The sequence below is a fragment of the Mobula hypostoma genome, chromosome 4 (genome assembly GCF_963921235.1).
Source record: "Mobula hypostoma chromosome 4, sMobHyp1.1, whole genome shotgun sequence".
In the NCBI taxonomy this organism is placed as follows: domain Eukaryota; kingdom Metazoa; phylum Chordata; class Chondrichthyes; order Myliobatiformes; family Myliobatidae; genus Mobula; species Mobula hypostoma.
This window is the reverse complement of record NC_086100.1, coordinates 135,837,556-135,860,871: the sequence shown is the minus strand read 5'-3', so window position 1 is coordinate 135,860,871 and position 23,316 is coordinate 135,837,556. Positions and strand designations below refer to the sequence as shown.

Genomic DNA, 23,316 nt, shown 5'->3' with positions numbered 1-23,316 from the left:
TTGATTATTCCATAGAATTGAACTTCGTGCAATCACTGAAACCCTCTCTTCTGAAGCTATGTTACAAAAGTCATCAATGAAATTAGCGATGATGCTCAGGTTTAGGACAGTGTCCTGAAAATTACTGCAGTGACATCCTGCAGCTGGGATGATTGACGTCCAACAATTACAGCAAATGTACTTGATGTCAACTGACATCAACTTTACCAGGGCTCTCTGCCTTATTTTATCCGTATTTGGACAAGGATTATATTGCGGTTTGGAGCGGAATCAATCAGAAAAAAAATCAGGACAAAGTTAGTGGTGAGTAAAGAACATTTGATGGCACTATTGATAACACATTACATAGTGGATGACTGAGAGCAGACTGATTGGCTGGTATTAGATATTTTATTTGTTCAGATTTTTGATGATGACATGACATACCAGAATACTCTATAATAAACATTTCAGTATGTACAGTATTTGTTTTATTACAGTATTAAATGATCAGTTATCTACAAGATTTTTGTCTTGACAACACAAAATGCAATTTTTGCAATAAGTTAAATAAAGTATTTTACTACTCTATTTTCATTATTCCAATAGAACAAAGCATTTTTGGACTGCATTAAGTTTGACTTGTATAACCAAAATAATATAAAACAATGTCGCTAACTTGGTGTATTCAGTTTAGAGGACATTTTTCTGGAAAAATCTCTTCTTTGTACTTTTCTAATACTGGAACCCACTTAAACACTCTGCTGATATTCCTCACATATAAAACTGTTAAAAGATGCATATTCCAAACTACTTCCGTGCATCAGAGGATAAGAAGCAGCTACAGCTTCATTTCTAAGAAAATTCTACTGCAGCCTGGCAGAAGCTTTATTAAATATAGTATATCTCTGTTAAGTGTTCTGTAAGTATAGAAAAAAATTGACATTGGCTGTTAAATGTTTAGGAAGACAATTTAGAGAGACATATAGCATATTTAATCTCTTCGTGGGTGTAATGAATCTTGCCATTCTCTACTTAGAATGGTGTAGTAGTCAAATCAATATTTTTCAATGGTGCTGTTTCCTGAATTTATTTTATTTTTTTACCTACAATGTCATCTATTTAAACGAATTTGGGAAAGACTACCTCTGAAAATTCACCATGGAAGTTCTAGTTAAAGATCCTGCACTTAAGTGTATAACTAAGTACGACTAAAAGAAAATGAAAATTTTAATTTTGTTTTCTCCGTGTTACTCAAGAATCCATTCAGTAGCATGGATAATGCTTTACAGACATTGAACTGCAAAATGTATTTTCTTAACGAGCTTTGCTTTCCAAAATAACTAACAATTTCTTAATTTCATCATAGAATACAAGAACTAAAGCACCACCAGTTCCACGCAGGATATTTGAAAAGGCTCCTCGGAAGAAAGCACCAAATCCCTCATGTTTATAAATCTTACGGAAGCAATCCAGTGTTCCAGTGTACTGTCTATCTGATTCGCCACTCTGTGGATTAAAATTTCAAATTCTCAGTATGTCATGAGCTCTCATAATACTAACCTACCTAATTATTGTGTTAAATTTATTATGTAGAGTAAATTTTATTGAAATTGTTACTAGTTATGTTGAGAAATATTTAAATGTGAAGTTATTACATTTTGAAGCATAATTGCTACTTTGGAAAACATCAACCTTTGCAAAATACGGGCTACAGGTTCTATCTAGTTTGCTTTTCTCCCCCAGATGCCATTTTGATTTCCAAATTCAAACTAAGTGCTTTAATAACGTTTAGAAATTATACATCACGGTAACATATTCTGCCATCAAATTATTGTTGACAGCAATTGTGAATTTGAGTTGAATTTGAATTGTGCATTCTGAGCACATTTTGATATGTTCAGACCTTAACACGTTCAATGAGTTAGTTCTGATATTAGCCTACAAGCTCAAGGAGCCTGGTAAAGCACATTAATTCAACACTTATTCAGCAATTATTTTAGGGTATGTTGCTGCAAAATACCCAAGGTATTGTGCATCACTAAATGGGCCTGGCAGCTTCTGAATCGTGAGCTGCTGCCATCATCTTGTAGCATATCCAGTGGGCCTGATGAAGGAAACTTTGTGGAAAATTAAAACACTAAATTAGAAATGTAAAAGAAAGAATGCCTAAAATTAAGTCTGAATTTTAGACTTTCCCGTCCACTGACAAGAGAACATATCCTTACAGATCATTACAAGTTCACCAAGATATTCAGCAAGGAGTAACTGAGTTTCTCAGCAGCTTGCTCTGTGTGTTGTATACTTTCCAAGTGTTTTTCATAGTACAGTGAACTCCAAGTCCATTAAATATTCCCCCCAAACAATAGTAGTAGTGATGATGATGTATGTGGAAATTAAAAGCATGTCCAATAAGGGTACAACTATAATCATGGGCAAATTTAATTTACACATAGATTATGGTAAAAAAAAAGTGTGATGTAAAAATTCTTGTGCAGTGTACCTGGGATGGTTTTCTGCAATCTACTATAAATAATAAAACTAAAGCAGAGTCATGTGCATCATCATAACCACTTAATAAATTGCTTTTCTCCCAATGTGAAGATTGCTCAAAAAGTCCTTCAGCCATTCAGGAACATCATCTTTTTCACAGTGCAACATTATTTCCCTTCTGTTTCAGTAGAAGTCTCACTGGATTTTTCTGTCCTTATACACTCTGTATTTTCCAAAAGTGAATTTTGTTGTCACCTATCAAGTGTATTCAAAGACTCTGGTTAGCTTTGGAACCAGTAGTGAAAAGTGTAGCAATTTATTTGGAATTTCTAGTTCAACTCACTCACAAAACATTAAATGAAAAGTTCCAGAAGACCTTAGGGCCTCATCAGTAAGATGTACCTCGGAAAATTGAATTTGCAGTCTTGCTTATATACCATATTTGCTGAAGCTAATACATCTCAATGCATTCTGCTTCGGGGAATATTAAAAAGACAAGTGTATGTGATGATTAGAGGCTTAAATAGAGTGAACAGCAACACATATATTCTATACCAAGCCATGCCGGGGCTCCTTTAAGCTGTCCACAACAATTTTGATTTGCTGTCAGATGTACTTGTACTTAAGGTATTGCTTCTGCTAAAAATTTAGTGACATCATACTTAGAACATTATTGTTTCTGATCATAGATCTTGACCTGTGTGCATTCAACACAGCTGGCCATGATAACTTTGGAACGATCCACTTTAACTACAATAATGAAATGAAGTATAGGTTTTATTGAATGTTTCACAAAGGTATTCAAAGAAGCAGGGTTCTTTCTACTGAAATTAAGTCTTTGCCATTTCTTAGTATTGTAATGTTTAGAAGCTGAATACTACCATTTAATATTGACCAATCCAGGCAAATAGAGGTTCTGTTGGTTTTTTTGTACAACTCAGACAATTGCTCTTGAGAATCCAAGAATGCACCTCAAAATCTACTACTGACCTGCATCATCAAGCGTCTTCTCACAGTGTCAAAAGGATAAGACAATACCCCAGAAAATGAGGTGACAGCCTGAGCAATCAAAAATGACACAAACACAGGAGTATTCTTTTGGTTTGGTAACACACCCTGTCGAGAAAACAAATGAAATTTTACCAAGAAATAATTGAAATATGAATTAATGTTTGTCAATTAATGGGGATGTGAGCAGAGCAGCCTGTTAAATCACCAATTTTTTATTCCAGTGAAAACTGAAAATTTTAACACCCAGGCTATTTCTCTGAAAATATACCCTAAACATTTAGAATGCTTATGTTTTGATGCAATTGATCATCAAATATTGGGCTTACTTAAGATTCACTGTAATTACTGATTTATTTGGAAATATTACACAAATAGCAAAAAATTTTTGCTACATTCACCTCTTTAGGTAATTATATGGTGTTTATTTGAAGCCTACCAACTAAGTGAACTCAGCTCAAGAAGACAGCAAGTGATGGAGGGTTTACATTTTGCCATTCCAAAAATGCAATGACTCAACCTATTTGTTTTTCCATTGAGTCCATCATGATGAGTTTTCGGGTCACTTGGATGCATATGATAAAATAGGTTGAACTCAGTATGGTTTCTTTAAGAGGATATCTTGCCTGATAAAACTGTTAAGAATTCTTTCAGAAAATTCTTTCTTACTTTAGTGGTTGGTAAGTTGATGGAGAAGATCCTGAGAGGCAGGATTTATGAACATTTGGAGAAGCATAATATGATTAGGAATAGTCAGCATGGCTTTGTCAAAGGCAGGTCGTGCCTTATGAGCCTGATTGAATTTTTTGAGGATGTAACTAAACACATTGATGAAGGTAGAGCACTAGATGTAATGTATATGGATTTCAGTGAGGCATTTAACAAGGTACCCCATGCAAGGCTTATTGAGAAAGTAAGGAGGCATGGGATCCAAGGGGACATTGCTTTGTGGATCCAGAATTGGCTTGCCCACAGAAGGCAAAGAGTGGTTACAGACAGGTTATATTCTTCATGGAGGTCGGTGACCAGTGGTGTGCCTCGGGGATCTGTTCTGGGACCCCTACTCTTTGTTATTTTTATAAATGACCTGGATGAGGAAGTGGAAGGATGGGTTAGTAAATTTGCTGATGACATAAAAGTTGGGGGTGTTGTGGATAGTGTGGAGGGCTGTCAGCGGTTACATCAGGGCATTGATAGGATGCAAAATTGGGCTGAGAAGTGGCAGATGGAGTTCAACCCAGATAAGTGTGAGGTGGTTCATTTTGGTAGGTCAAATATGATGGCAGAATATAGTATCAATGGTAAGACTCTTGGCAGTGTGGAGGATCAGATGGATCTTGGGGTCCGAGTCCCTAAGACACACAAAGCTGCTGCGCAGGTTGACTCTGTGGTTAAGAAGGCATACGGTGTATTGGCCTTCATCAATCGTGGGATTGAGTTTGGGAGCCAAGACATAAAGTTGCAGCTATATAGGACCCTGGTCAGACCCCATTTGGAGTACTGTGCTCAGTTCTGGTAGCCTCACTACAGGAAGGATGTGGAAACCATAGATAGGGTGCAGAGGAGATTTACAAGGATGTTGCCTGGATTGGGGAGCACGCCTTAAGAGAATACGTTGAGTGAACTCGGCCTTTTTCCCTTGGAGCAGTGGAGGATGAGAGGTGACCTGATAGAGGTGTACAAGATGATGAGAGGCATTGATCGTGTGGATAGTCAGAGGGTTTTTCCCAGGGCTGAAATGGAGAGCACGAGAGGGCACAGTTTTAAGGTGCTTGGAAGTAGGTACAGAGGAAATGTCAGGGGCAAGTTTTTTTTTAATGCAGATAGTAGTGAGTGTGTGGAATGGGCTGCTGGTGACGGTGGTGGAGACGGATACAATAGGGTCTTTTAAGAGAATCCTGGACAGGTACATGGAGCTTAGAAAAAATAGAGAGCTATGGGTAACCCTAGGTAATTTCTAAGGTAAGGACATGTTCGGCACAGCTTTGTGGGCCGAAGGGCCTGTATTGTGCTGTAGGTTTTCTATGTTTCTAACTAACAGGCAGGATAGACAAAGGAGTCAGTCATTTACTTCGATTTTCAGAAGACAAGGTGCTGCACATGAGGCTGCTGAACAAGAGCCCATGGTATTTTAGCATGAATAGAAATTTAGCTGATTGGTAAAAGGTGAAGATTGGGTCTAAAGGGGGCCTTTTCTGGCTGGTTGCTGGTGACTAGTTGTGTTCTCAGGGGTCAGTGTTGGGTCAGCTACTTTTCACGTTTTATGTTAATGATCTAGATGATGGAATTGATGGCCTTGTGGCCAAGTTTGCAGATGATACAAAGATAGGTGGATACAATTAGTGTTGAGAACCAGGGAGTCCGCAGATTAAGAAATGGGTAAAGAAGTGAAAGATGGAATACAGTGCAGAAGAGTATGGTCATGCTCTTTGGTAGAAGGAATAAAGGTATAGATTATTTTCCAAATGAGGAGCAAATTCAGGAATTTGAGGTGCAAAGGCACTTGGAAGACCTAGTGCAGGTTAATTTGCAGTTTGAGTTGGTAGCAAGGAAGGCAAATGCAGTGTTTGCAGTTGTTTTGAAGACTATAAATCAAAAGCAAGGGTGTAATGCTATGGCTTTACAAGGCATTGGTCAGACCACATTTATAGTGTTGTGAGCAGCTTTGGGCCCCATATCCAAGATAGGATATACCAGCATTGGAGAGGGTCCAGAAGTAGTTCATAAGAATGATCCCAGGAATGAAAGGTTAATGTATGAGGTTCAGAGCCTGCTATCGCTGGAGTTTAGAATATGGGGAGATCTAATTGAAATGTACTGAACATTGAAAGGCCCGGATAGAGTGGACATGGAAAGGATGTTTCAAAAAGTGGCGAGTCCAGGACAAGAGGGCACAAGCCTCAGAATAGAAGGATGTCCCTTTAGAACACAGATGAACAGGAATTTCTTTAGCCAGAGGGTGGTGAATCTGTGGAATGCATTGGCACCAGACACACGGAGTCTAGAGGAGACAAAGATACCACGATGCACGAGCCAGAAGTGGAAAATGACAATGATACTGACACAGATTTGGAACCCTTTATGTTGAGTAAGCCTCATCTGATAACTCAATTTGAGTTAAATGATTTGGTCATAGACCTGAGTTTGTCAAAGGCAAAAGCAGAATTGCTGGGTTCTAGACTGCAGGGATGGATTCTGTTGTTCACAAAAGACACAAAAATTTCTGTCTTTTGCAGCCGCCAAGAAGATTTGGCACAATTCTTTGGCCAGGTAGTAATCTGTATTTCTGCACTGACATTAATAGTTTTTTGACTGTTTTGGGTTTCCAGCATGATCCACAACAATGGTGTCTTTCTATTCTTTAGCATTAAGCCTGAAAGCTGTGCTGTTACACAATGGCAATGCCCACCCTTCAATACCAATCAGCTATGTGATACACATGAAAGAAAGCTCATGAAATTTGGAAGTCTTGTTGAAACACATACAGTACAGTAACTACAACTGGAATATCTGTAGTGATCTGAAAGTAGTAGCACTGCTATTAGAATGCAGCTCAGATACACCAAGTACCGTTGTTTCATTTGCTGTGCTAAAGAACCTCATTACATTAAAAAGGATTGGCCACTCCGTAAGCAGTTGGTTCCACGGCAGAAAAGGGTGGCACATAAACCACTTGTAGATTAAACAAAGATATTTTTGCCTCCTCTTCATATAAAACTGGGGCTAGTGAAAAGTTTTGTGAAAGCGAAGAACAAGGAAGGTGAAGGAGTTCGATATTTGAGACAGACTTTTCCTAGAATAACTGATGCCAAGTTTAAGGAAGGTATTTTTGTTGGTCCACAAATCAAACAGGTCATCAATGACAGGTAATTCAAAGGACTTCTAGTAGGACCAGAGAAAATTGCATGGAAGGTATTCAAGGACATTGTTGAAAATTTTCTTGGCAACTACAACACACCAAATAACATGCAGCTGGTTGCCAATATGCTTCAAGCACACAAAAACATGAAGTAAAACACATCACTAAAGATTCATTTTCTGCACTCCCATTTATACTTCTTCCCTGCAAATCTTGGCACTGTCAGTGACGAGCATGACGAAGGGTTTCACCAGGACACTGTAGTCATGGAGAAATGTTATTGGGTCAACTGGAATCCATCAATGCTGATTATTTTGTTGAACACTTAAGCCAGAAGCTGAGTACAAATGAAAATCATCAACCAAACATTTTTAGCTTAATTGAACTATTGCAAAGTGTCAGCACCGTTATGCAATTAAAGGCATTATATTCAATAAAGTAAATTTCTTGTCTATCCAACTTCCTATGGTATACAAGTAGTCTGAAGTTATATGTGTTCAGCTTCAAGCGATCTGTCATAACCATAGAAAATTCTGAGGAAGCAACGCTTTTGAAAGAAATTGCTGTCCAGTGTAATGAACTGGTTTTACTTTGTTGTGAAGGTTTAATTTCAAGGTTGTTGAATAAAGAATTCCAGAGTTTCCATTGTACAGCAGTGAAGGGATGATGATCTATTTCTAAGCCAGTATAATGCATGAATTGAAGAGAAATATGTAGATGTTGGTGTGAGAGATACCATTAAGAAATCTTGGTGAGTTTTAACAGTATATTTTTAAATGCTAAACAATGGCAACAAAGTACACAAGTGATGGATGTATGCTTAGTACAGATTTCAGTCAAGTGAAATGCTTTGTTGCAGATGCAGTTGAGTTTCTCCAGGTATTGCTGTAACTCATCACCTACAGTAGACAATTTGAGACTACATTCCAACATACTCCTAGAATGAAAGTAATCAAAATTTTGGTTTGATTGATACACCACATTCACCAAATAATACAGCCTTTCTTAGAAATCCGCAGAGTTGATATGCTCCCCGTTTTTTAATATTTATGTCTGCAGGTCCAGTTTATGGTTAATATTCTTTCAGAATGATAATGGTAAGGAAGTTGGTTATAACAACACCGCTGAAAGTAAAGGGGAAGTAGGCAAAATCTGCTTAGCGTTTAGCATAGCACAGCCAGTGCTTTACAGCTCCAGTGATGTTCAGTCATGACCTTCGGAGCTGTCTGTGTGGATTTTGCACTTCTCATGATTGTTTCCTGTTTCCTCCCACATTCCTAAAGATGGGTGGGTTGAGAAATTACTTGGCCTTTGCAAATTGCTCCTTATGCAGAGATGAGTAGTTGAACTGGGACATCTGACTGGAATCTGAGATGGGAGGAATACAGTAGGCTCGCTGTAGGAATAATGTTAGTGGGCATTTAGTGATTAGCATGAACTTTCTGGGTTTGCACTGCTCATCATTAATCAGACCATAGCTAAACAGTGACCTGTTATCAGTGCATGATGCACACATTGCTTCACTATTGTTTCAATTGAATTGAAGACAGTGTAGTAGCATCAAACATTTCTCATTCTCATTTTAGAATGGTGGGAAACACTGGAGATGATTGGTTATAGAACACTACACTGACAAATTCCTGGGTTGAGATGAATGACCTCCCCAACCTAAATTATCTTTCATGCTTGTTTGATATAAGCTAGAGGAAAGTTTTGACCCTGATATTCAGATATTCATTCACTTCAGTTTTACCAAGGTTCCCTGATGTGTCAACTTATCAAACATTGCCTTCAAGTTAAGGCAGCTACTTTGGAGCCAAATGGTCTTTGAGGAATTAGTGACTCTCAGTCAGCAAGTTTGTTCTGCTGAATAGCATGGCGTACAACAGCTTCTGTCACTTTGCCAATTATTAAGAATATACAGATATCAATAAGCTCGATAGAGTGCAGAGAAAATTTACACGGATGTTGCTGGGACTTGAGGACCTGGATTACAGATATAGGTTGAATAGGTTAGGACTTTATTTTCTGGAACAGAGGAGAATGAGGGGAGATCTTATAGAGATATACAAAATTATGAGGGGGTAAAGATACAGTGAATGTATACAGGGTTTTTCCACTGAGGTTGGGTGATCTAGAGCTAGAAATAATAGGTTTAGGTTGAAGGGTGAAAAAGGAAAATCTGAGAGGGAGCTACTTCAGAGGATGGTCTGAGTGTAGAATGAGTTACCAGCAGAAGTGGTAGATATAGTTTTGATTGTAGCATTTAAGAGAAATTTGATAGGTACATGGATGAGAGGTATGAGGGGCTATGGTCCAAGCGCAAGTAGGTGGGACTAGGCAGAAAACCAGACCAACTGGACTAAGTGGTTCAAAGGGAATACTGTTGTGCTGCAGTGCTCTATGACTCTATACAGACAGGATGGTAATAACCTGTTTTTTTATGTAGTAAAGAGATATCTGGGCAATTTTCCGAACAGTAAGAATGTACCATAAGTGATTATATCAGTGGATAGGGTTGCAACTAGTTTTGGAGAATAAATCTTCAGCATTATAGTCAGCATTGCCATAAAGCTTTTCATTGTTCTCAAATGTTTCCTGTAATGTCATGGAATGAGGCACGTCCACTTAAAACATTATGTTAGATTTTCACCTGATGACTCAACTTTCAAAGTAGTGACATACGAATAACTGAACATTGTGTGCAAAGTATGATAACAATAACGATTGAGGTACATTAGCAACTTGCAAAATAATGATAATAGTACATGCAACAGCAGATAAAATGAAACCCAACTCTATCAATAGTTGATTTGCATTGCAAGTAATTGCAAGAATGTCTGCTGCCATAGAACCTTAGGGGTATCAATCAAGTGTGTATAGGCAGACCATATACCTAACTACAATGACAATTTCCTGGATATTTTACCCATTGTTAAGGAAAGGATTGACAATGAAATGGAACATAGAAATGACAATTCCACTCTAGTTCTCATTTCTCAATTAAGCTGTAGCCAACACAACATCTCTATTCTAAAGGGCTGTCAGCGCTGTGCAAAGCATGTTGTGCAGTCTTTGCTGGTTCTATATAGCTCTGAACCCGAAATGTCACAAGCAAAGTCCATGTCAGTATCAGTCCTTGGATCTGTTATCTCTGCTGAAGTCACAAACTAAGTCACAGGATGCACAAGTTAATTTATCAAAAGATAGATGCTGAAAATATCCATAGCAGCATCTGTGGAGAGAGAAACATCAAATGTTTCAGGTTGATAAGTCTTTCATCAGAAATTATCATTACTTAGGTGTCAATTTCTTTTAATCGTGGGAGCTCACACTTCTACAAATAACCTTGTCATTGTTAACCTGAAATATTGGCATTATTACTCTCCACCAATGATGCCTGACCCACAGGGTACTTTCAATATTTTCTGCACTTGTGTCAGATTTCTAGATCATCTTTTGCCTTTTCACTTAAGTAATTTTCTGAAGATGTGCATATGGATTTTAATAAGCTGTTAACTTTTTGAAAGATGAAATGCATTAAAAACTCAGTATTTGGAACTTTTTTAAAATAAGGTCACTTCCGCAACTTAAATTCCCAGTATTACTTTTCACTTGCTGCATCATGGAGGGCAATAGAACTGGTAGATATACTGTATAATCAACATAGACAGAGTTTAGGCCAATTTTATGGAATGGGAGAAGGGTGAGAAGCAGAGGAAAGATGGGGTACAAAAGGGGCTGAGGATTTTGTCTTTCTGTTAATGACTGAAGATTACTTACAGCAAAGATAATCAAAACTAATGAAGTCCTCATCAAAATAATGATCAAACATCTGCTTGTCTTTGCAACTGGGCTGACACCTTGACAACTTCTGTACTAGACTTTACAGTAAAAGGTAAAGGCAATGGCACATCCTAAAAGTTCTTGGATATGTAAGCCTGCTTCTGTCTGTAGGATCAGATTTCCTGTGTGATGTATTCAAAATGTTTATCAGTACTTAAGTAAGGCAGTGCAGTATCAAATATTCAAACAATGTAATCACAATATCTTTGTTAATGTGCATTTAATGCATGGATCAGCACACAATCCAGAGATTTATTTGAAGAGTCTAAATGATATTTTAAATATGTAAATATTTAAATAAATAAAAATGTTTAATGGTATATATGACTCTGGTATTGCCTGACAATCTCTTGAAATCAGTATTTATAACTCTGCCAAAAATTCCTGGAATGATTAACTGCGAAAATTCTAGAACAATCAATCTTATGAGTCACATAATAAAGATTTTGTTGAAAATTGTTCTGAGTCGAATTAAAAACAAGTTTAGGCCAGAAACTTCTAAACTGCAGTATGGGTTTATTTAGGATAGAGGAACTAGGAATGCAATTTTCATACTACGTATGCTTTCAGAAAGGGCAATTGAATATCAAAATGATGTCTTTTTATGTTTTATTGATTTCACTCAAGCATTCGACGAAGTGCAACATGAAAAATTATTTCAAATTCTCGCTAAACTAAACATTGACGGAAGGGACCAACAACTGCTTCAAAATTTATATTGGAACCAAACGGTGGCGGTAAAAATTGATGATAAAATAAGCAGTTGGACTAAAATTCAAATAGGAGTTAGACAGGGATGCGTTGCCTCACCGAATTATTTAATATCTATAGTGAAATGATTCTCAGAGAAATAGAAGACCTAGATGGGATAAAAATTGGAGGTGCTAACATCAATAATGTAAGATATGCAGATCATACCACCCTAACAGCAAGTGCTGCAGAAGACCTACAAATCCTCCTAGACAAAGCAGTACAAACAAGTGCAGATTTTGATCTAACCATCAACTGTTAAAAAAAACCAAATGTATGGTAATATCAAAACAGCAGGATACTCCCAACTGCCAATTGTACACCAGTAACCAAGGGATTGAACAAAATACCAACTTTAATTGCCTTGGTAGCTTTATACCACAAGATGCTAGAAGTAGAAATAAAAAGAATTGCCATTGCCAAAACCAACTTCTAAAAAATGAAACCCATCTTCACCAACAGACACACTTCTATAACAAGACTTAGGCTACTAAAATGTTACATCTGGTCAATCTTGCTGTATGCTTCTGAAACATGGACTATAGCACCAGAACTCCAAAGAAACTTAGAAGCAAAAAAAATGTGGTTTCTTAGAAGAATGTTGAAAATATCATGTAGAGATAGGGTAACTGAAGAGATAGTACTCCAACGTGCCCATACAAAGAGATCTTTAGTAAGAACACTAAATAAGAGGACACTTAAATTCCTGGGCCATGTCATCAGAAAGGGAGAAATAGAATGCCTTACATTACAAGGTCGTATGCCTGGGAAACGCGGAAGAGGAAGGTAAAGAAGAAAATATATGGACACTGTGAAAGAACTAACAGATCTAAGTGTGTGAGATATCATTGACGCTGCGTGGGATTGTTCCATGTGGAAAGCGTGTAACGCGCATGGCACATGAAGAAGAAGAAGAAATCATATTTAGGAATTGATATTAGTCTGCAATTAGAAAACATTTACCATATGAGTGAATTACCAAGCAGTCGCTTAATTAGCACAACACTATTACAGCTCAGGATGTTCTGGAGTCCGGAGCCATTCTGTTAGGAGTCTTTGTACGTCATCTCTGTGGAATACATGGTTTTTCTCTGGATCCTCCCACAGGACAAAGATGTGCTGGGTAGGCTAAATGGTCATTATAAATTGCCCCGTGATAAGGTTAGGGTTAAGTGGGTTTGTTGGGAATTGATGGGGCGGCATGGCTCAAAAGACCAGAAGGGCCTACTCTACACTGTATCACTAAATAAATAATTGATGTAATTTTTCTTTTGTTTATAGATTATTCAACAATCCAAACAAAATCACGGTTTACTTGATACAAATTTGTGGCTGAAATAAATTGAAGCATGTTCATTTGACATTCTAAGAATTAACCTGAGATTCAGAAACCTATATTAATCTGAAACACGTCAAAAATATATGTATAGAGAAATCATCATGATTTACTTGAATAAAAATACCCAAATGAATAATAGGTTAACCCAAAGCAAAAAAAAAAATCACAAAATGCTAGCGGAACTCAACAGGCCAGTCAGCATCTACGGAAAAAAGTACAGTTGACATCTTGGCCCGAAACGTCAACTGTACTTTTCTTCCCATAGATGCTGCCTGGCCTGCTGAGTTCCACAGCATTTTGTGTGTGTTGCTTGGATTTCTAACACCCGCAGATCTTCTCTTGTTTAATAAAAAATATCAGCTTATTTAGAACATAAATATTTTAAAAGTCACCTTGATTGTGTCATAGCATCCGAAGTAGGAAGCTCGATATACAATGATACCATTCACTGAAACAGCAAATCCTTGATAAAGACCTCGAGGCCCATCTCGCTTTGCAATTTTCATGATGCAGTCAGCAAGACCTGTAAATTGCCTTTCCTGAGGACCTATACAGTTTAAATGCACACTCCAGTTACAATAAAACATTTTTGAGAGACAATGCATAAGATTCTTCTGCAAAATTAAATGGATAACTGTTTAATTAAAATGCTGGACCAATGAGTCATATATTATATAAATGGAATATATATAATAATACAGTAAAATAAAGATAGTGCCAGACCAGCAGATTTTTTAGTTTGCTGTTATTTCGTTAGTACTCCAGTAAACTTAAAATTAATCTCCACCTCCCGCCCACCCCGCCAGTTATCTGAGCCAAAGCACCAGGAAGTATACTTGCTGCAGGATGGAGAGCACCTGCTGCTTTCCTTGCCTATTAATGATTTGTAAATTAGTCCTAATGTTAAATTTGTTATGCCACTCTATTTGCAACAAATGATTCACTTTTACTGTCATCTGTTTAAAAAAATCTTTTAACAGGGTCTCTGCCTTTTATTGAATAACCATGGGTGATTGGTGTTGATTTTAATTTTCAAAACAACTAACCAATATTTCTTCCATTGCATTCATCAAACCACTATTGCTTTATAGCGATGAAATTGATCATTTGATATGCATAAGTATTTGTGTTTTGTCTTTTTATGGCACTAACTGTTGAATGACTAAATCTTAACACTGCCAATTATTGATGGCATTGAATGTTTCCTCTTTCTCAGATACATTACCATCATATATATCTTTTTTGATTTTTGGGAGAAATGGTAATTGCAAAATTCTGTAAGAATTATACAGTAGTTGCAAAGAAGCACAAACACTGCTATCCAATACGACACTCTGATGAGGACTAACATTCATTTGGAGGTTTGAGTTGTATTGCCATTAAGTGTAATTAGCCAGTTACAAACTCACTATTGCAGGGGTCAAGCCAGTATACATGTACTACACACCATTTATGTAGACAGATTATAGCATTTCAGATACTGACTCCTTGGGCCTTATATGATTATAACAAGGTGTCCTTAATTAGACTCAAATCATCTTACCATTAAAATAATAAACTATTCTTTCTTGATTTGCTTGTTATATCTCCATCTTAGCTTTCAGTAATTCACATCCAAGGACATCCCGGTCCCGCTGAACATCAATACCTTTCAATCTCTCATTATTCAAAGGATTCTCCAGTTTCTATTTTTTTTTTAGCAGTTAACATGATAGTACAACAATATAACAAGATGGAGGATATTCTCAGCATGGAGACAAGAAGCTTCAATAAGGGTGAAGTAATAGTGGAAGTAAAATTTACTAATACCATGACAAAAGATGCATTTGCAAGTAGAAGACTGGTAACAGTGAAATCAGCCAGAGTTTGGTTCTACCCTGGCAGCTAGATCTACCCATGTCTAACTAGACTTGCAAGCCTGTCAATGGTAGTGTTGCTGAACCATTCGTGGATAATGAAATTCCTTACCCACTGTATATTCTATGCTCTGTGTAGAGTCACTGAGTACCAAATGTTGTACAATGAAAAGCAGCACAAAATTATCAGTTAAGGGAGGACATTAGTTACCATAACCAATTTTTTTTTGTTTCTGCCTGATTTAATGGCATGAATCTTCATGTAGTACAGCTCTGTGTTGTAACTTATCTTGCTAATTCAAGTGGGTCTGTTCTGTCAGAAGGTCATGGAGAAATCTGAAAGATTTGGTGTAACTGTACAACTTAAGTCATTAAAATATATTCAAAAACAGGTATATGTTTAAGTTAAAGGATATGGAGAGAAGGCCAGAACTGGATACTGAAGTGAATGAATAACCATCAGCATGTTGAGGGCTGGATGGAAATAATATGTTCTTTGGAAGATATTCCTGAAGCAAGTAACCACCCTCATTATTTGCATTTCCAGCTGACTAGAGCCAACCATAGATCCAAAAAACCATCCATGAAACCAAGTGATAGCAGGGACATGGTTGACATACTCAGTAACATGTAACCGCCAAAAGAAGCCCCACACAAAAAAAGCTCATTTGGTAGCATCCCTTGTTTTACTGTCTATCTAGGTCAGGGTTTTTCAATGCTTTCAATTTATATCTGACATTAAACAGTACTTGAAATTTTTAACAATTATTTTCTATCTAAAAGTATCATATAAAGCACTTGTAATACGAAATATATTTAAATACAATGTTCTGTATTCTTGCTTTTGTATCCTGCATAATTACAATCACCATTCAAGTAGATGTGCTTCCATTATCTCTGCAGATCTAACTTGGCACAGAGTTCAAGAGGAATTGCCAAGTGCAAGTACTATGAAATCTTAGCTAACTTCTGCCTCTCTCTGTAGAGCCCTGCATAGACAAGAGATCTTGGTAATAGTTCAGTGCTCCTGCACAAACGAGTGGGTCCTGAACCTAAGGAGCCTTACAATTCCATGCAAACCAGCAGAATGTATCTGCATAATCTGGGCCACTGTGCTTAAATATTTTATACAAATGGATGGGCAAATATTAATCAAAACTCTGTTTAAGACCTGGAATACATTAGGCTTCTAATTTCCTTCTCTGAAATGGTGAACCACTTTAGATGGAATAGTTAATGGGGTAGCTTTCTGGTCTCTGCTTAGCTGTTTGCTTCTAAACCATTGGGGAAAGGCCACCACTCTCTAGTGATGCAGTTAAAAGTAAACTCATATTAGACAGGACAAGAATCTGGGCCTACATCCAGAAAATGATTCATTTAATTAAAATAACTTCTGAGCCACTTCCTTTGTGAAATGCTTTTCTAGACATGTTTAAACTTTACATATTGGTTGATAACTGACTAATAATTTATTATTTAAGGTACCAAATGTAATTATCTTTGAAATGATAGTAAGATGTTCACGATCAGGACATTTCTGTTTTAATCTCTGCCATGACTATAACCCAAATTCACCACTTGTATAGACTTCTATATGTGCTTCAATTTCTCTGTTCTTTTCTGCAGAGACTTTGGATCTTTCTCCCTTGTCTCTTAGCTGTAGTTAACTCCCATGCCAACTTTTGATTTCTCATCCTTTGGCTATTTCTCACTGTGCCTAATCTCTTACTCACAATTCTGTCTTTCTTTCATCCTCCTCCTTTTCCACACCTGGATCCCTCTCAAATAATCCCACATGGGCATTCAGTACTACTCTTTCTTTCATCCTTCACTCCATCTCCTTGGTCAACAAATTCAAATTATCTTGATTTTTTGTTCGCCCCATGCTCCATTGCTCTTCTTTAAGAAGAAAGCTTGGACACTGCAATTTTCCCCCATTCTTCTTTACAAAACTGTTTAAGCTCTGTCAGATTGCATTGGGACTGTGAGTGAACAGCCCTTATCAAGTCCCCTGACAAATTCTCTATTGGATTGAGGTCTGGACTCTGACTTGGCCACTCAAGGATATTAACTATGTTGTTTTTTAAGCCATTCCTGTGTAGCTTTGGCTTTATACTTGGGGTTATCGTCTTGCTGGAAAACAAATCTTTTCTCAAATGTTCTCTTGCAGACTGCATCAGGTTTTCCCTGTATATTGCTGCATTCATTTTACCCTCTACCCTCACAAGCCTTCCACTGCCTGCTGCAATGAAGCATCCCCACAGCATGATGCAGCTGCCACCAAGCTTCATGCCAGGGATGGTGTATTTCTGATGACATGCAGTGTTTGCCTTACACCAAACATAGCATTTAGTCAGATGGCCAAAAAGCTCAATTTTGGTTTCATCAGACCATAGAACCTCCTTACAACTGACTTCAGTCACCCTCATTCCTTCTGGCAAATTCTAGCCAAGATTTCATGAGAGTTTCTTTCAACAGTGGCTTTCTCTGTCATTCTCCCAGAAAGCTGCGACTGGTGAAGCACCCGGGCAATCGTTGTTGCATGTGTAGTCTCTCTATTTCAGCCACTGAAGCTTGTAACTCCTCCAGAGTTGTCAAAGGTCTCTTGGTGGCCTGCCTCACTAGTCGCCTTCTTGCATGGTCGCTCAGGTTTTGAGGACGGCCTGCTCTAGGCAGATTTACTGTTGTACCATATTCTTTCCATTTCTTGATAATTAACTTAACTATACACCAAGGGATATTCAGTGACCTCAAAATTTTCTTGTATCCTGACTTGTATTTTCAATAACTTTTTCGCAGAGTTGCCTGGAGTTTTCTTTTATCTTCATGGTGTAGTTTTTACCAGGATACTGACTCACCAGCAATTGGACCTTCCAGATATGGGTGTATTTTTTACAATCAATTGAAACACTTTGACTGCACACAGGTGATCTCCATTTAACCAATTATGTGACTTCTGAAACCAATTAGCTGCACCAGTGATGATTTAGTGTGTCATATTAAAGGGGGGGGGTGAATACTGATGCAATCAATTATTTTGTGTGTTATATCGGTAATTAATTTACATCTCTTTGTAGAGATCAGTTTTCACTTTGACACGAAGGAGTCTTTTCCAGTTGATCAGTGTAAAAAAAACCAAACTAAATTCACTGTGATTCAATGTTGTAAGACAATAAAACATGAAAACTTCCGGGGCAGGGGTGGGTGGGTGAACTATATTTATAGGCACTGTATTTCTCACAGACTCTACTCTTACAGCCTAAAAAAAGACATCTCTGATTACTTCCTTGTATCTCTCACCAATATTACACTTCAACCATCTTCCAATTTTCCTTCAACATGACACTGCTAAATGCCACACTTGACCCATTTTCCACTGTACTGGTTAGACCATGGCCTTTCTTTCATGAAAATTAATTGGAGCTGCTTTGCTTAACTTCCTTTTCACTTCCCCTTTTGATGTTCTTAACTTTACAAAATAGCATAGGAGGGACCCATGCTTGCCATGAAGAATCTTATAGCTCTTCATAGAACAATCCTGTTGTTTCCAATCCCCCTTCCCTTGTGGCTTTGCAAATTATTTTTTCCACAAGAACCTAAACAATTCCTTTCTAAAAGTCATAAATATTCCAACAAAGTCCTCTTTTGCAAAATTATTTTGGGTCATTGTCTAAAAAGAGAAATTTCATGGTATTGAGCATACAACTAGTTTTCCTTTCTGTCAAAGGGCAGATCTGATTGGTCCATGAATGTCATTTAATTCTTTACTGCCTAAAACACCTACTGCTGTAAGTTTATCCTGAACACTAAAAAAAATTCCTGCTTTAATTTCTCAACCACTATCATCTTCCTGAAGATTTTTCACTTTCCCCTTTCAAATGGGACTTAATGACTTCTTTGACACTAAGATTAAGACAATGTGCTTCTTTGAGCCATTTCCTTCCCAAGTGAGCAATATGTTAATCCTTAGCCTGAACCGCTGTTCTGCAGTTTCATTTCTATCTGTTGTCACTAATCCACTTTCACTACATTGCTGATCAGGCATTCTTCCTCCTTTTGCAAATGGTGTCACTTATATTTTTAAAGCCACTATATCATTACTCATTAAAACTTTTAGCTTTTACTTTTTGTCTTTGCATATTAGTAGCATACACTGAAACGGCTTTCCAAATCTGTACAATATGACCTGCAACTCCTTGGTTGAATCTCTGCACTCAGGTTTCTAGGTCAACGAAGATACAGACACTTGAGATATTTACCACTTTGCTGTACTGGTTCAGGAGATTCACAAAGTAAATATGCAGATAATGTAAGGTAAAGTGATTATGAACATATAGTATGTTCGCTTTTAACAGCAAAGGATTTGGAGTACAAATGTGGAAATCCTGCTGAGACATTGTGCAAAATTCTGGCAGGATTTCTTTTGGAGTAAAATGTGCAGTGTATGTCTCCATATGAACAAAAGGTATACTTGCCTTGAAGTCAGACAAACCACATTGATTCCTGAAATGAATGTCTTATGATGAAAGATGAATAAAACTGGCCTGGGTTGGGTCCGGTGTAGTAGTATTCCAACGACTTGAACATATATTGTTCAAAGAGGTTACATGAGTGGTACTGGTGCTTTGTACAAATAACGTTTCAATTTGATGAAATCACAGATGTATAGATGACAGCATTATGAATATATAGACCAGACTATGAATGGGAAGAAAACAAAGTGTCGTTTGGTATTTCTTGTACCGTAAATTCCGGTGTATAAGCCGACCTGGAGTATAAGCTGACCCCCCCCCCCCCATTTTCAAGGTTAAAAAAGTGACTTTTTCATGTTACCTTTGTATAAGCCAACCCCTTTTGTAGAGGTTTTTGACTTAACCAGAAAAGATCACAAGTTCTCACATGCCAGGACTCGGCTTTGCCGGATCTGGAACCTGGAAATTTTGTGAACCAGTACCTGCTAGGAAAATAGGCCTACACATTATAGAGCGTTATAAGCGAATTCTTAATAAATAAATCAAGGAGGGAAGTTTTGGATTAGCTTCCCAATGGTAAAGAATCCTCTGAAATGTAACCCACTGAAACCATTTAGCACCCATCGTAATCTCGGTAAAACATAACCCGGGGTAGCAGGATCAGTACGTGTACTCAGTATTGAGTTTACGACCACCATGTACAAAAGATTAAAACGAATGTGATATGATGCTGGCTTCAGGCTGAAGGTTGTTGATTTTGCTAAAGGAACGAATAATTCTGCAGCTGCTAAGAAATTTAGTGTAAATGAGAAACAAGTGAGAGTGGAGAAAGGCAGAGGACACACTGAGGGAAATGCCAAAGACAAAATGTGCAAACTGTGGGAAAACATGCCAGTGGCCAGAACTGGAAGAAAACGTTTTAGAGTGGGTGAATCACCAGCGATCATCTGGATACATTGTTACCAGAGAAATAATTCCAATTCAAGCATCGAAATGGGCCGAAAAACACTGTGAGGTCAGTGAAAATTTCAAAGCTACGCGAAATTGGTGCACCTGATTTATGAATAGACATGATCTTTTGTTGAGACAAAAAACAAAGATTGCTCAGAAGTTGCCGAGCGACCTTGAGAATAAAATTACAGCCTTCCGATCGTTTGTAATCAAGCATCGAAAGGCACATTCTTACCAACTCTCACTGATTGGTAACCTGGATGAGACACCAATGTTCTTTGATTTTGCTGGCAACCGCACTGTCAATCAGAAGGGGGAGAAAACAGTCCTTGTCAAAACAACTGGACACGAGAAGCAACATTTTACTGTCGTGTTAACGTGTATGGCTGATGGGACCAAACTACCACTGATGGTGATTTTTAAGAGGAAAACATTCCCAAAGAAAGAAAAATTCCCGCAGGGTGTTGTTTATGTTCAAGAACGCGGCTGGATGGACGAAGCGGGTTGCTTGAAGTGGGTTAAAGAGGTGTGGCATCGATGTCCCAAAGGTTTCAGGAAGGAAACGTCGCTACTTGTCCGGGACACGTTCAAAGCGCACTTGTCAGGTGAGACAGAAGCTGCATTGAAAGCTGAAAATACGGACATTACAGTCATCCCCGGTGGTTTGACGTCCGTGCTCCAGCCACTAGATGTGAGTTTAAACAAACCATTCAAAGAATTCATGTGTCGACAGTGGAACGAATGAATGATGTCTGGAAATCAGTCATTCACTCCAGTGGGAAGTATGAGGGCCACATCTCTAGCTACAGTTTGCGAGTGGGTAGGCAATCGTGGGAGGAAATGAAGGCCGAGTGCATTGTGAAGGCCTTCAAAAAGTGCAGCATCAGCAATGCTTTGGATGGCACTGAAGATCATTTGCTTTGGGAAGAAGACGATGGAAATTTGGCAGCCAGTAAAGCTGCAAATGACGATGTTGAAGCAGAAATTGACAATCCTTACAATGATATGGTGACAGCCGAAGAATGGGACGTGATTTTCAGAGAGTCAGATAATGAACAGTGTGAGAGTTTCAAGCTCTGACTGTTTAACGACAACAGTGTGTACAAGTAAATTGAGAAACAATGTGTTTTGTAGATAGCAACACACATAAAAGTTGCTGGTGAACGCAGCAGGCCAGGCAGCATCTCTAGGAAGAGGTGTTGACGTTTCGGGCTGAGACCCTTCGTCAGGACTAACTGAAGGAAGAGCCAGTAAGAGATTTGAAAGTGGGAGGGGGTGGGGGGGGGCGATCCGAAATGATAGGAGAAGACAGGAGGGGGAGGGATGGAGCCAAGAGCTGGACAGGTGATTGGCAAAAGGGAAATGAGAGGATCATGAGACAGGAGGCCTAGAGAGAAAGAAAAGGGGTGGGGGGGGGAACCCTGAGGATGGGCAAGGGGTATAGTGAGAGGGACAGAGGGAGAAAAAGAATGTGTGTATATAAATAAATAACAGATGGGGTACGGGGGGAGGTGGGGCATTAGCTGAAGTTTGAGAAGTCAATGTTCATACCATCAGGTTGGAGGCTACCCAGATGGAATATAAGGTGTTGTTTCTCCAACCTGAGTGTGGCTTCATCTTGACAGTAGAGGAGGCCGTGGATAGACATATCAGAATAGGAAGGGGCCTTGGAATTAAAATGTACGGCCACTGGGAGATCCTGCTTTCCCTGGCAGACAGAGCGTAGGTGTTCAGCGAAATGATCTTCCAGTCTGTGTCATAAGCGTTTGTACTTTCTTTTGTATTTGACTCAAAATCAGCCAATAAACACGACCTGTCTTCCGTGTATTCATTTTTCCAAAGTTGGCACCCTCTGTATAAACCGACCTCCAAATTTTACGACAAAATTTAGGGCCAAATTCTCAGCTTATACACTGGAATTTACGGTACCTATTTTTATGAATACATTTTAAATTTTGAAAGAAAAAAAGCCAGTCTTTTTCACCAGAGTTTTTTAAAGAGGTGATTTCATGGTAGTACACAGGATTCCAAGTGATTGATAAGGTTAATGCTGAGAACCTGTCAGCTCTTAATGGAACTTCTAAAACTATGGGATAGAGTCTCAGGCTAAGTGAGATGGAGCTTATGACAGAGCTAAGCAGAAAATACTTTACTCATAAATATACAGAATATTTCTGATATTCTCTACCACAAGAGGGCTGTAGCTACTCAGCTGTAGGGTGCACACAAAGCTGAGAATTTGATCTTCGGACTGGAAATCAAAATGTAAGGATTGGGCTGATAAACAGACAATATGTGGCAGAACAGCGACACAAATGCTGCCTTGTGTATAAAAAAGTTGGGTACAATCAGACCTGTGGGGTGTTGCCTTTATAAACACTGCATGTCCTCCTTAAGAGCATGTGTGGCTGTTGGGTTTCCCAGTTTTATCCTGTATCTCCTGGAGTACACCTGGAGTATTGTGTGCAGTTTTGGTCCCCTAATCTGAGGAAAGACATCCTTGCCTTAGAGGGAGTACAAAGAAGGTTCACCAGATTGATTCCTGGGATGGCAGGACTTTCATATGAAGACTGGATGAACTAGGCTTGTACTCGTTGGAATTTAGAAGATTGAGGGGGGATCTGATTGAAACATATAAGATCCTAAAGGGATTGGACAGGCTAGATGCAGGAAGATTGTTCCCGATGTTGGGGAAGTCCAGAACGAGGGGCCACAGTTTGAGGATAGAGGGGAAGCCTTTTAGGACCGAGATTAGGAAAAACT

At 38.3% G+C, this 23,316-nt stretch overlaps 1 protein-coding gene across 1 annotated transcript in view; it reads right to left on the bottom strand.

The window, feature by feature from the left end:
* Positions 1-381: 381 nt before the first annotated feature.
* The window catches only part of LOC134344937 (ADP/ATP translocase 4-like), a 35,447-nt gene continuing 12,512 nt past the window's right edge, over positions 382-23,316 (bottom strand). The window contains exons 4-6 of the mRNA XM_063045069.1: positions 13,667-13,821; positions 3,463-3,588; positions 382-1,488 (exon numbers count right to left, since the gene is read on the bottom strand). Of these exons, the coding sequence (XP_062901139.1) occupies positions 1,297-1,488; positions 3,463-3,588; positions 13,667-13,821 (473 nt within the window). The 3' untranslated portion in view covers positions 382-1,296. The remainder of the gene's footprint in view (positions 1,489-3,462; positions 3,589-13,666; positions 13,822-23,316) is intronic.